General features: G+C 41.2%; 1 protein-coding gene across 1 annotated transcript; it reads left to right on the plus strand.

The window, feature by feature from the left end:
• Positions 1-7,037: 7,037 nt before the first annotated feature.
• LOC147333539 (uncharacterized) lies at positions 7,038-11,746 on the plus strand. Its single transcript, XM_086286390.1, has 6 exons — positions 7,038-7,074; positions 8,260-8,604; positions 8,695-8,820; positions 10,321-10,638; positions 11,310-11,636; positions 11,724-11,746. Exons 1-6 carry the CDS (start codon positions 7,038-7,040, stop codon positions 11,744-11,746), a joined length of 1,176 nt encoding a protein of 391 aa, XP_086142516.1.
• The last annotated feature ends 1,347 nt before the right edge of the window (positions 11,747-13,093 follow it).

A 13,093-nucleotide genomic window follows, 5' to 3' on the forward strand; every position in this document is an offset into this window, starting at 1 on the left:
TAACACCATTATCCTGCACCGTGAGTCCAGCGTTTGGGTCATGTCTTCCTCACCTCCACACACGACATGCCTGACAGAATGACACGACCCGTGAGCGGCAGGAGGCAGAGCTCTCCTTGTGGGCAGAAAAGCTTAAGGAGAGACAGACGCCCGTCATTAGATTTACTGCAGAAACTGGATCAAACTGGATCCAACTGGAGCTCTTGTTGGGATCCAGGGTGCAGCACGTCTGTGCTGAGCAGAATGAATAAAGCCAATAAGATGTCTCTGTATGAGGAGGCGGGGTCACAGGAGGTTCACAGAAACTCTGCAGCAGCATCATCAGCTCACATGGAAACTTTGATGATTCACTTCTGTGGTGTTTTTACAGAAACACGTCACAAAATTAGCTCCACCTGTTTTGTGAGCTTTGAGTTTCTTGTCTTCATCCTGGATGCTTGTGTTGCTGTTTTTACACACAGCAGATATTTCCTGGTTGCTTCCTTGATGATCACATGAAGCTTTCTGAAGCTTGGATTGAAAACGCTTCATTACTCAAAGCTTTCCAACACAGGCCTCTGTGCTGCCATCTAGTGGAAAAACATATGAAGTGCAGCGTGAAGCTACATTTATTTATAACATACTATAACCCATATAACTATATGTATAGTGTATTATGTAGGTTTTAGAACTGAGAGGTAAATTGCTGATGGCCTGGTTTTTATTTCTGTTCCCCATGGTTCACCAGCTCTCACACAACACCAATGATCCACGTCCTTATAAACCTCTGAATCAGGTCCTGAAGCAGTGACGTCCTGAGTGAAGACCTCACTGATCACATGACTCTGGTCACCTGGACTCAGTGTTTCTGAAGCAGTGTGCTGGGTTTTTAAAAATACGTGGCTGCTGCCTGATGTTGGGCCCACAGAGGAAGACGACTGACTCACTCGCTCTTCTTCACTTCCTCCTTAAACATGTGGAAGGAGAGCAAAGTGCTGCCAGACTCTTATTTCTGACAGGAACAGAAGAAACCACAGCAAACTGTTCCAGTTCTTCATCTTCATCACAATCTATTTATTTATGATGGTGTCTTCAGTCTGAGGGTTTGAAGTTTCCATGTCTGTGTGATGTGTGGTGTGAAGGCTGCTGGTTAAACTGAGACGAACTGTTTAAAGCACTGAGTGCTCATAGAGAGATGCTCCATGAGTCCCATACGAATTACCCACGTCTCCCACTGGGGAATTGTAGAAAAGAGGAGAGGCAAAAGGGGTACACTGTATTTATAGGGTTGCACCAAAGAAGAACAATGAGGAGGGGCTCTAACTGATAATAAATATAACTACAGGCTTGAAGGTATACAGTCAGGTATAAAGAACACATTTTGTGAGAAGTGTTGTTTGTTTATTTACAAAGTTTGCTGTTTCAGTGATAGTTGTACATCACGTTATATCACTTCAAACAGAGGTGATCCAGTAATGCTGCACCAATGAATTAGACTAACTGTTCACTTTAGCTGAAGTTATTAAGTCAGCTAAAGAGTTGGATGCTGTGTAAGACATAAATAAAGCTAAAACACAAAGGTTTGGACATTTGCATGTTGCCCTACTGTAGGGGTCTCTGCAAGCATACAGGGCTCTGACAGGGTACAAGATGACAACTTTGTCAAAGCTGAACCAGGGCAAACTACCAGGGTTAAGGGTTAACTACCAGGGTTAACCAGGGTTAAGTTTAGCTTTGCAGTTTTTATTATTATATATATACAGTGGGGCAAAAAAGTATTTAGTCAGCCACCGATTGTGCAAGTTCCCCCACCTAAAATGATGACAGAGGTCAGTAATTTGCACCAGAGGTACACTTCAACTGTGAGAGACAGAATGTGAAAAAAAAATCCATGAATCCACATGGTAGGATTTGTAAAGAATTTATTCATAAATCAGGGTGGAAAATAAGTATTTATTTAAATTAAATATTAAAATATATATTTATTATTATCATATAATAAATTCATAGATAATTATGGCTTATCATGTACTCAGAGTAAATTCATTAAAGTTGTGAAAGCCATTCCCCCTGCAATGATTCAGATGGCTAAAGCCAGTTTAACCTGTTCTTCCTCTATAATTTGTGAGCCGTCCCTAATTATTGATGATCGTCAATTTGAAGGAAAGACATGCAAAATTCTAACCAAACAACTTTTTCCTTCTCAATTAAAAAGAAAATATTTGTTTAAAGATTATAACTCGAGGTTTTTGACTGAGTATCTTTCTTTTCCAATTCCACCAAAAGCAAAAGAAAATCACTTTAAAATCTTAAATGCCATATACCCGTCCAACGACTGTCTTCACAAGAAATTCAGTATAGATACGAACACACTTTTTGCAACAGTGATATTGAGACTACAGAGCACCTTTTTTATTCATGTGAGAGTTCCAGATGTTTGTGGGATGATTTTCAGTCCTGGTTAACCTCTAAAATATTGACTGCCCTTCTCTAACCTTTCAAGTAATTAGATTTGGCCTACAAACAGAAAATAAGAAAATAGAATTTGGGATTAACAACTTGTTTATAGTTGCAAAATTTTTCATTCACAAATGTCGCTTCTTGAAAATTACTCAGATTTTTGCTTAAAAAATGAAGTCCACCTATTGAAGGCTTCATTGGACAAGTAACTCCTTACTTGAATTTTTGATGCAGCTTTTCAACTGATGTACAGATGTACTGATGTTGATGATACTATTTAAGGCAAGGCAAGGCAAGGCAAGGCAAATTTATTTGTATAGCACAATTCAACAACAAGGTGATTCAAAGTGCTTTACAGAGACATTAGAAACAAAAACAAATAAAAAGCATGATTTAAAATTGATTAAAACAAGCAAACAAACAAACTAACTAAACACACACATTTCACACCTGTTCGCGCGATCTGAACCCTTATCGTAAGGGGAGCTACCAGTCCTTCTGTGGACGAGCTACTTTCTATTTTAAATTCCCTGAATTTAAAATACTCTCTAGACCCAGTCTAGACCCAGCTGGGGAGCTACCCAGAGCTCTAAACCCACTTAACAAACAAACAAACAAACAAACAAACAAACAAACAAACAAACAAAACAGTATATAAAATCAAAACAGATAAAATCAGAAATAGATAAGATCAGTAGTTAATGTAAGTTTTGAAATTTGAGCTTAAAAGTGTGGATTTGGTGCTTTATTCAAATGCAGCTGAGAACAGGTGAGTCTTCAACCTGGATTTAAATAAACTGAGTGTTTCAGCTGATCTGAGGCTTTCTGGGAGTTTGTTCCAGATATAAGGAGTATAAAAGCTGAATGCAGCTTCTCCGTGTCTGGTTCTGACTCTGGGAACTGATAAAAGACCGGATCCAGATGACCTGAGGGATCTGGAAGGTTCATACTGGGTCAGGAGGTCATTGATGTATTTTGGTCCTAAACCATTCACAGCTTTATAGGCCAGCATCAGAACTTTAAAGTCTATCCTCTGACGGACAGGCAGCCAGTGTAAGGACCTCAGAGCTGGACTGATGTGGTCCACTTTTTTGGTCTTAGTGAGGACTCGAGCAGCAGAGTTCTGAATGAGCTGTAGTTGTCTGACTGATTTTTTAGGTAGACCTGTAAAGATGCTGTTACAGTAATCAAGCCTACTAAAGATGAATGCATGGACTAGTTTTTCCAGGTCCTGTTGAGACATCAGATCTTTTATCCTTGATATATTCTTGAGGTGATAGTAAGCTGACTTTGTTATTGTCTTAATGTGTTTTTATAAGTTTAGGTCTGCATCCATCACTACACCCAAATTTCTCGCCTGGTTTGTGGTTTTTAGATGTATAGATTGAAGTTCTCTGGTGACCTGTAATCGTTTTTCTTTGGTGCCAAAGACTATTACCTCAGTTTTGTTTTTGTTTAGCTGGAGAAAATTGTGGCACAACCAGTCATTGATTTCCTCAATGCATTTACCAAGAGCCTGTACAGGGCCTCGGCCTCCTGGTGACATTGTGATATATATTTGTGTGTCATCTGCATAGCTGTGATAGTTTATTTTGTTGTTCTTTATAATCTGTGCCAGTGGGAGCATGTAAATGTTAAACAGAGGGGGTCCCAAGATGGAACCTTGGGGAACTCCACATGTGATACTTGTCTGCTCAGATGTGAAGTTACCTATTGATACAAAGTATTTCCTGTTTTCTACGTATGTTTTGAACCAGTTTAGTACAGTTCCTGAAAGACCTGTCCAGTTCTCCAGTCGTTTGAGTAATATGTTGTGGTCAACTGTATCAAATGCTGCACTGAGATCCAGTAAAACTAGGACTGACATTTTTCCACTGTCTGTATTCAGACATATGTCATTAAACACTTTGGTCAGAGCGGTTTCAGTGCTGTGGTTCTGTCTAAAACCTGACTGGAAGGCATCGTAGCAATTATTCTGTTTTAAGAAGTAATTGAGCTGTTGAGAAACTGCTTTTTCAATGATCTTACTTAAAAACGGGAGATTTGAGATCGGCCTGTAGTTGTTCATTTGTGTCTTGTCAAGATTGTCCTTTTTCAGTATAGGTTTGATTACAGCAGTTTTTAGTGGTTCTGGAAACACACCTGATAATAAAGAAAAGTTGACGATCTGTAACAGGTCTGACTCTAAAGTCTTTGAGACCTTTTTGAAAAAACTTGTTGGCAGGACATCTAAACAGCAGGAGGAGGAGTTCAGTTGACCTAAGATGTCCTCCAGGTCTTTGCTGTTAATAGGTTGAAACTGTTTCATGGTGTTTAAACAGTTTTTTGGTGGACACAGTACATATCCTGGATCTGCTGTTGATGTACCAATTGCTTGTCTAATTTTTTGGATTTTTTCTGTGAAGAATTTGGCAAAGTCATTGCAGGCCATGGTCGAATGAAGTTCAGCTGCCACTGACACAGGAGGGTTTGTTAGCCTGTCAACTGTAGAAAATAAGACCCGAGCATTATGGCTGTTTTTAGTGATGATGTCAGAGAAGTAGGACCTTCTTGCACTCCTCAGTTGTAAATTATAATTGTGAAGTTTCTCTTTATAAATGTCATAATGAACCTGGAGGTTTGTTTTTCTCCATCTGCGCTCAGCTTTCCTACACTCTCTTTTTTCTTTTTTCACCAGTGTGGAGTTTCTCCATGGAGACTTTTTCCTTCCAGAGATAACCTTCACCTTAATGGGAGCAATAGTGTCCATTACATTTAACATGTTAGCATTGAAGCTATTGACGAGCTCATTGACTGACCCTCTGGGCAGGTCAGGTGTTAATGGGAAGACCTGGTTAAAAATTGCACTACTGTGTTCAGTTATACACCGTTTTGTGATCACTGTTGTTGATATATTTGTGTGGGCTGAGATTTTACTTTCAAAGAAAACACAGTAATGATCAGACACGCCCACATCAGACACAGTAACCTTTGAAATGCTCAGGCCTTTGGAGATCAGTAGGTCAACAGTGTGTCCTCTATTATGTGTGGCCTCTGTTACATGCTGAGTCAGCCCAAAGTTGCCCAGAGTGTTACTCAGGTCTTTAGTCCCTTTGTCCTGAGGGTTGTCCACATGAATGTTAAAATCCCCAGCAATAATTACACAGTCAAAATCAACACAGATCACAGACAGCAGTTCACTGAGGTTATTAAAAAAGTCTGTGCAGTATTTGGGAGGCCTGTAAACATTAAGAAACACAACTTTGGATGGGGCCTTCAGCTGTAAAGCCACATATTCAAAAGACTGAAAACTTCCAGGAGATAGCTGCTTACATTGAAATGATTCATTAAATAAGACAGCAACCCCTCCTCCTCTCCTGCTCGCCCTGACCTCACTGATAAAACTGTAGTTAGGAGGGGTCGTCTCGATGAGAACAGCTCAACTGTTACTTTGGTCCAACCAAGTTTCAGTTAAAAACATAAAATCAAGGCTGTGCTCAGTGATTAAATCATTAATTAAAAATGTTTTCCCAGCTAAAGATCTAACGTTTAATAAAGCCAACTTAAGTGTTTTAGAGGTATTACTTGTCCCCTCGTGTTTGGGAGCAGTCTGTGGCACACAAGGTATGTTTACTATGTTTAAAGATTAAGAAAAAAATAATAATAAAGTTGTGTTTTCAAAATTGGAGTTCAAGTTATTTTTACTTCCAATAGTGTTAACATACTGCACAGGTCAGGAACAAGATTTTATTTTCATTGTAAGTGGGCTGAAGCAGTTAATTAAAAGTAGTCTAACATAAATGCTGTAATCTGATTACTTTAATAAACATGTAACTTGGATGGATTGGATGCTGGCGTGACCACAGTGCACACGTCTGCTGTTGCTCACAGTGGTCCAAGGGACGCTCAGTTTGTGTGTTCAGACACATGAAACATTAGAGGGAACGTTGGTCATCAGGTGTATTCCAGTCAGCTGTTTCCTCGTGTGTTTCTACTTCCCCTGATCACCTCCTTGTGTGCATTTAGTCTCTGTGTTTCTTTCTTTTCTTTTGATCAGCTGTAAAACTGCCTGTTTCAGTTTAAGCATTGTTTTAAATAAATTGCAGGCTCAAAAACTGTTTCCTCCCATTTCTTCTTGTTGCATGTTGAAGCTCTACTTGGAACCTTGTTAAGATCCAACCAAGCAAAACAGGATTTTTTGACATTTTTCAAGCAGTCTTAAGCTTTTGATCGGGACTCTCAGATAATTTTATCTTTCAGAGCCTCTGAACAGCTTTACTGCACATTTTCCCTCTTTTCTCTTTCTCTTTCTCACTCTAGCTTGTTCTTTCTTCTTGATAATCTGCCCCTCCCAGCCTGTCAGCTCAAACACTGTTACACAATACATATTATTTATTCACATACAAGATAAATAAACTGACGAAGCATTCAGATCATAATTCTCCTTCTAAAGCTGCTGAACAGGACAGAAAAACAACAATAATAATAAATCTCAAACTAAAAATCAATCATTTTTAACCCTTGCATGAAAATGAAAGTGAAAGTAAGCTGGTGTTTGTGCAGCAGCCTCTGGGAGTGTCTGCAGTGCTGCTGCGTGTGTCTGACTGAGGATCAGATTTATGAAGATGCCACTGATGCTGATGCTCCTCTTACTCGGTAAGAAAGCTGCTCTGATACTCTGCATGCATGTGCGCACACACACACACAGGTTATTATATATGCAGTGCATTGATGTCTGCTCTCTGTCCTGCTGAATGAAGCCCTCCCTGCTCGGGTGATGCAGGGTGGATCCCACCATGTGGCTCAAATAACTGAGAACTATGAAGCTCAGTGAGGTTTTAGTTCATCATGAATAAAGCACTGACACACATTCACTCAGATCTCAGTGTTTTATTCATTTTGAAGCAGCTCATGAAGAACAGGTTGATGACTCATGAAACACAACATCACAGCAGTTTGTTTAGAAGCTGTTTATATTTGAAGGTTGAAGTAAGTGTCTTCAGTTTTTTACTTCAGTATCTTAACATTTCAATGGTAACTTTGTTAATATAACATTAGGTCATATTGAACTTATTGTGAACAAACTGCATCTCTGCTGTTCACCTGTTTCATGTCACAGTGGCATCTTTTACATATTTGTCAGCTTCCTTCAGATTATTCTGATTCATTTTGCATTAATTGTTGTAAATATACAAACGAAACCTTACTGATTGTTTTTCATCAGAACCCAACACAAAGCTAAATTCTGCTGCATCATCTCCACACTGAAAGGAAATTCACTGTGTGTGTGTGTGTGTGTGTGTGTGTGTGTGTGTGTGTGTGTGTGTGTGTGTGTGTGATTATATCGTATGACATAATCACAGACACGCATACAGTGTAACTGTTTTGGTTGTGCTGCATGAAAGACGAGTGTGTATTGGGGAGGTTGAGTTACTCAGGAGAAATCTCCCCGTACATCAACTGTTACTGTACCCCCTTAATAAACCATGTGCTTAAGACTGCGTGAAAGTTAAAATATCTATGTTCAGTGCACATAGATAGATAGTCTATATAGTTATATAGGTATACATGTCACACACAAATCCACAAAATGTTCCAGCATCAGAGCTGTGTCCATCAGAGGGACGGCTCAGAGTCAGACAGGCTGACATGTTTGCACATGAGGACGTCTGCTTCTACTCAGTCACTCACTTTCCTGGTTGTTGACTCAGTCGGCTCCTCTTTACCTGTTTAGTTCATCTGTGAACCATCAGGAAACTCTTTGGAACTTTACCTGATGTCCTGTGTCTCTCAGCTGTTACAAAATCACAGCACTCACCTGCTTTATATTTTTATCCTCAGGTTCCCAGCATGCCTCAGGGGTGGAGGTGTATGAGGGGGTGGAGTCTGTCCTGCTGCCCTGTCAGGTACAAGCTGATGTTACCATTGAGTCCACAGCAGCAGTGTGGGACCGTGAGGAGCTCAAGGACCCAACGGTCCACGTGCGTCTGCCGAGTGGTGACGATTTTAAAGATCAGAACATTCGTTACTTCAGTCGAACATCACTGAGAGCCGAGGCTCTGCAGACTGGAGACCTCAGCCTCACTCTGAGGAAGCCCACAGTCTCTGACAGTGGAACCTACACCTGCACATACCGCAAGCATGGACAAGATCGGAACAAGACCTATGTAGACCTGAAGGTCACAGGTCAGTGCTGTCAGGTCAGATGCATGCTAATGGCAAGTTCTAAAAATCTGTTGGTTGATGTTCAGGTTGTTTGTTTTGTGTCGATCACAGAACTTCCTCCTCGTTCTGCAGTCTGGTTCAAAGTCCTCTCAGGTGTCCTGGTTCCTCTGGTTCCTCTGGTTGTTATGCTTGCTGCATGGCTGTCTTGTAGATACAAAACGTTAAAGAACAAAGAAGGTGAGTGTTTTATTGGACCATCTGATGAAATATCAGAACCTTGAAGGTAATCAGCAAAGTTTGATTTGGTGATTTGACAGCACCATAGCTGACGTCTCTGTCCTGAATGAGTTGTTAGTGATCTTTTCATCACTGATGGTTACCAAGAACTGTTAGATCCCAGTTATCCTGTACAAGACGTCTGGACCGACTCTTTGTTTGAAGGGCCAAAGTTTCTGGTATTATCATTATAGTGTGATATTATTCTGTTACCATATGTTACCTTATATATGTAATCAAAGTAGTTGAATTATGATAACAGCTGTAGGACAGATATTATCCTTTAGTTTAGATGGTGTGATCAGTATGTAGTTTTAGTTTGCATTATACTTCTGACTTAAAAGAGTGTGAAAATCATTAGATCTATTGTATTGACCTGTATTACTCGACACTGTTGAATGTGTTACACTGTTTCTTGACATTTCATACTGCTGAATCATGAAGAGAATGTTGTGTGCAGAGGACCTTGTGCCGATAATAGAAGAGACAGACCCCCACCTTACAGAGAGCAGAGAAACAAGGAGCCGAGGTCATAACTTAGTAAGAGAGAAAGAATGTGAATGTTTAGGCTTTTACGACTAGGTGGGGGCCGCTAGAGGCTATAAGAAGCTGAGCAACCTGTCACCATTTTGAGACTTGCTGTGACCCTCTTCATGCATGTCTCCCCATCATGATGGTTCTAATGCTCATAAGTGTTGAATTGTATGGAAATAAATGATTGTTGATTGAGCATTTATACACCGAGTATTGTCCTTCCTTCAGCCCAAAGATTCAAAGGATTGGGAGATTTCAACAATAGGCTAACAGAAAGTAACTAAAGCTGGTAGTGAGGAGACGCACTGAGCTCTAAGTGCCTGCAGGAGTGTCCATCCTGCTATCCACTGATGATGCAACTGACTGATAACATAACAGTTAGGTGCAATCAATAACCACACCTGTTAGTTTCAGCTCTCCTCTGATGATCCTTCTCTTGGTCAGATGGATTAGTCTTATAATAGTTAAAGAAAAAAGGCCCCATGGATAGAAAAAGCTGTGACAACCATTGAAGAAGCTCATCTCCAGGCTGGAAGCAGGACTTCAGAAAACACAGAGTAACATCAGGACAGCAGGTCCATGTCTTACCCTGTCCATGGTTTACTGTAAGTGCAGTCAGATGTGTGACGAGTGTTACAGAAACACTGTGTCCACCTCTCCCTCGAGCTTTTACACTCTTCACAGCTTTGACTGCAGTGAAACCATGAGACGCTGAAAGCTTTGACTCTGTGGTATCTGGCAGACACGTTCAGTTCAGCTCTGCTGCTGATTGGACACCAAACACAGCACAGTCTCTTCATGGAGCAAAGGAACACGTTTCAGACTGGAACCAGTCCAACATGTTTTACTGCAAACATTTCACTTCATCCTGTCAAAGGAAGTGTGCTGATGCTGTGCAGCTCATGTTGTGCTTGGTTGTTCTTTCAGTTCGTGAGGTGGAGGTGGGTTCAGGTGTGACGTCTGCCAAGCTGCCCTGCAAAGCCACAGTTCACCTGTCTCAGGTAAATAAAGTCGTGTGGAAGGACAGAGATGGCAGGATAGTCCACGTGTATCAGGAAGACTCTGAAAAACAGCACAGACGTTACAGGAGCCGAACAGAAATGATTGAAGACCCGCTGAAGACTGGAGACCTCAGTCTGACCCTGACATACCCCACACACACAGACAGGGACACCTACACCTGCACCGCCTACAGCAGGGAGGGAAAAGTCCTGATGGAGAAAAAAGTGGAGCTGAAAGTCGAAGGTCAGTGCAGCAGATGATCCTTATTCACAGATTGTGTTTGATAAGTCAGTGGTTTGTAATGACTGAAGTAGTTTGTGGGAGAGAAACTGGTAAATGTCAGCAGTTAAAGCATCAACCAGGCTCAAAGATAAGTTTGTGGGAAACTGTAAATTTGATTCATTTTTGTAGTGGTTCAGATATTGTGAGGACGTTCATGAGATGAGATGAGTGTAAGAGAATCAGACATAAGACTTCAGAGCTCTGACTCTATCAGCCCGGCTATAGTGTTGCAAAAACAAACCCTGAGCTCGTTCCCAATGTCCTAAAATGAGACGAGTGATGGAAACCTTTACAACAGCAGCAGGTGTCTGCAGAGAGGCGTGTGAGCCGGAAACATCCTGGTCTCAGTGTTGCATACAGATTTCCCTAAATGCTTCTTCCAAAGCTGGATAGATGCTGTCTCTCCTCATCAGAATCTCAGAGACCCACATGAGTCTACACACCGCTCAGACAGCCAATGGTTTAAGGATGATGCTGGGCTATGAACAGGCTGTAGACGCTTTATGTTGATTCAGCTTTTATGAATCAACATAAAAACTCGGGGATTAAGTAAAAACATAAAGTCCACGACTGGTGTGTCATCAATAACAAGTAAAATGTTAACATGCTCACGTTGTTTGTTGTCCTCTCAGAGTGTCAGGTGGAGGAGGAGGAGGGGGCGGAGTCCATCTGTCTTCCCTTTCAAACCACAGAAAACCTGCCTGACGACAGTGAAGTGGTGTGGAAATGTTATGAACCAGAATACATGAAGGTCCACGTGTATGAGAACGGCTCTGACCGGCCCGACAAACAGGACGACCATTACAAAGGTCGCACTGAGATGAATGAAGACGCTCTGAAGTCTGGAGACCTCAGTCTGACCCTGAGACACCTCAAAGTGGGAGATGCTGGGAGATACGGATGTGAGGTCAACAGCAAGGAGGCCTGGAGATACAAGAGGGTGTTGCTCACAGTCAAAGGTTAGTTAGTTCATTCATGTGTGTGTGTGTGTGTGTGTGTGTGTGTGTGTGTGTGTGTGAGGTGTGACTCTTCTGTTTCCTCTGCAGGGAAAAATCAGGCCGAGAAATAAGCAGAGGCCATCAGGATCAGCTCCACTGATCCGTCTGCTCTGATCACTGATCAATCAGTTTGATGTGTTTATTTGATTATTGATCAGTGAAGGACATCAGTGAACAGATGGTGCTGAAGATGCTGTCAGCTGATACTGAAGCCTGTTGAGTCCTGTGTGTTCTCAGTATGATCACACAGCTAATGTATAAACTCCGACAAACCTGTGTTCTTGGAAAGTGCACTGTTGGCTGTTTCTGTAAGTCTGACCAAATATAAGGTGTGTCAGTGTCATGTGCATGTGGAGTAACCGTTAACAACACTGTGTGTATCTGTGGATGTTTGTGGCTCGGCTGCAGGGGAGGGGAGGGGCACGGGAAGCTGAGATCCATCACTGACCACACCTTTTTAGGAGCAGTGGGTGGAGCTTGCTGGACACAGCTGTGTGCAAGGGCGTAGATTTCGTTTTGGCATTGGTGGGGACGAATGATTCAGTTTTTTTTCCTTTTTGTCTTTGCTTCTTGATAAAAAGGAGAAATGTACTTGTCTACATATGCTATTCTACATGCTTTTAAACCATTTAAAATTACAATTGATAGTTTTATATGTGAGTTATATAATGCTAAATTACAATTAAACAAATGACTAAGTAGTTTAGACTTTAGTTTACTTCAGTCATATTCAATATAAATCAGGTATCATACAAAAATAAAAATAACTTCAAATTCAGCAGGGCTGGACTGGCACAAAATATGGGCATTTTGACCGGCCCACCATGGTATTACAGGAAAAGTCAAAAATCCTTTAAAGCCTTTATAATTAAACTTAAACCTACACCACCTTCCCTATTCTGGTATTCTAAACAGTAGCACACAGAAACAGTTCAGAACTTCCCTTCAACTCATTCCTGTCACCTGAAAGGTAAACCTGTTTCTCCATCACAGCTCTGATGATTCAGTAAGGACATCTCCTGGTTTCATCTTCATGTTTCCCTCTCACCACATATCCAAACCGACATCATGACCAGCAGCTTTACAGCTGTGGCTCCAGCAAACATCAGCTGATACTAGAAATTAATATTAAATAAATTCTAACAACAGCTGATCAAGCTTAAACGTGCTGCTGTTGTTTAATTCGACCTCCGCTGGTTTCCTCTTTCTGGCGCAGAGAGAAAAGCCGATCAGCTGATCATTGATCAGTTTCATGATTGAATTAGCAACTTTCTAGCTGAAGTAGTACGGCACAAATCCCGTTCCTTTTCACCTTAACTTTAAAGTTTGACCTCCTCGGCTGTAATTGGTCCAGCCCAGAGTCGATCATGACCAACTGGCCAATCCACCACCACTCATTTATACCGTTAAAAAAAGAA

This window comes from Aulonocara sp. 'chitande type north' Nkhata Bay, linkage group LG3 (genome assembly GCF_057382095.1).
Source record: "Aulonocara sp. 'chitande type north' Nkhata Bay isolate Kocher_YH1m ecotype deep benthic linkage group LG3, A_spYH_male_GT1.1, whole genome shotgun sequence".
In the NCBI taxonomy this organism is placed as follows: Eukaryota; Metazoa; Chordata; class Actinopteri; order Cichliformes; family Cichlidae; genus Aulonocara; species Aulonocara sp. 'chitande type north' Nkhata Bay.

Coding starts and splice junctions, on each gene's coding strand:
- LOC147333539 (XM_086286390.1), top strand. CDS start 7,038: ATGAAGATGCCACTGATGCTGATGCTCCTCTTACTCG. Junction 7,075..8,259: donor GCTGATGCTCCTCTTACTCG/GTAAGAAAGCTG, acceptor TTTTATCCTCAG/GTTCCCAGCATGCCTCAGGG. Junction 8,605..8,694: donor TGTAGACCTGAAGGTCACAG/GTCAGTGCTGTC, acceptor TGTCGATCACAG/AACTTCCTCCTCGTTCTGCA.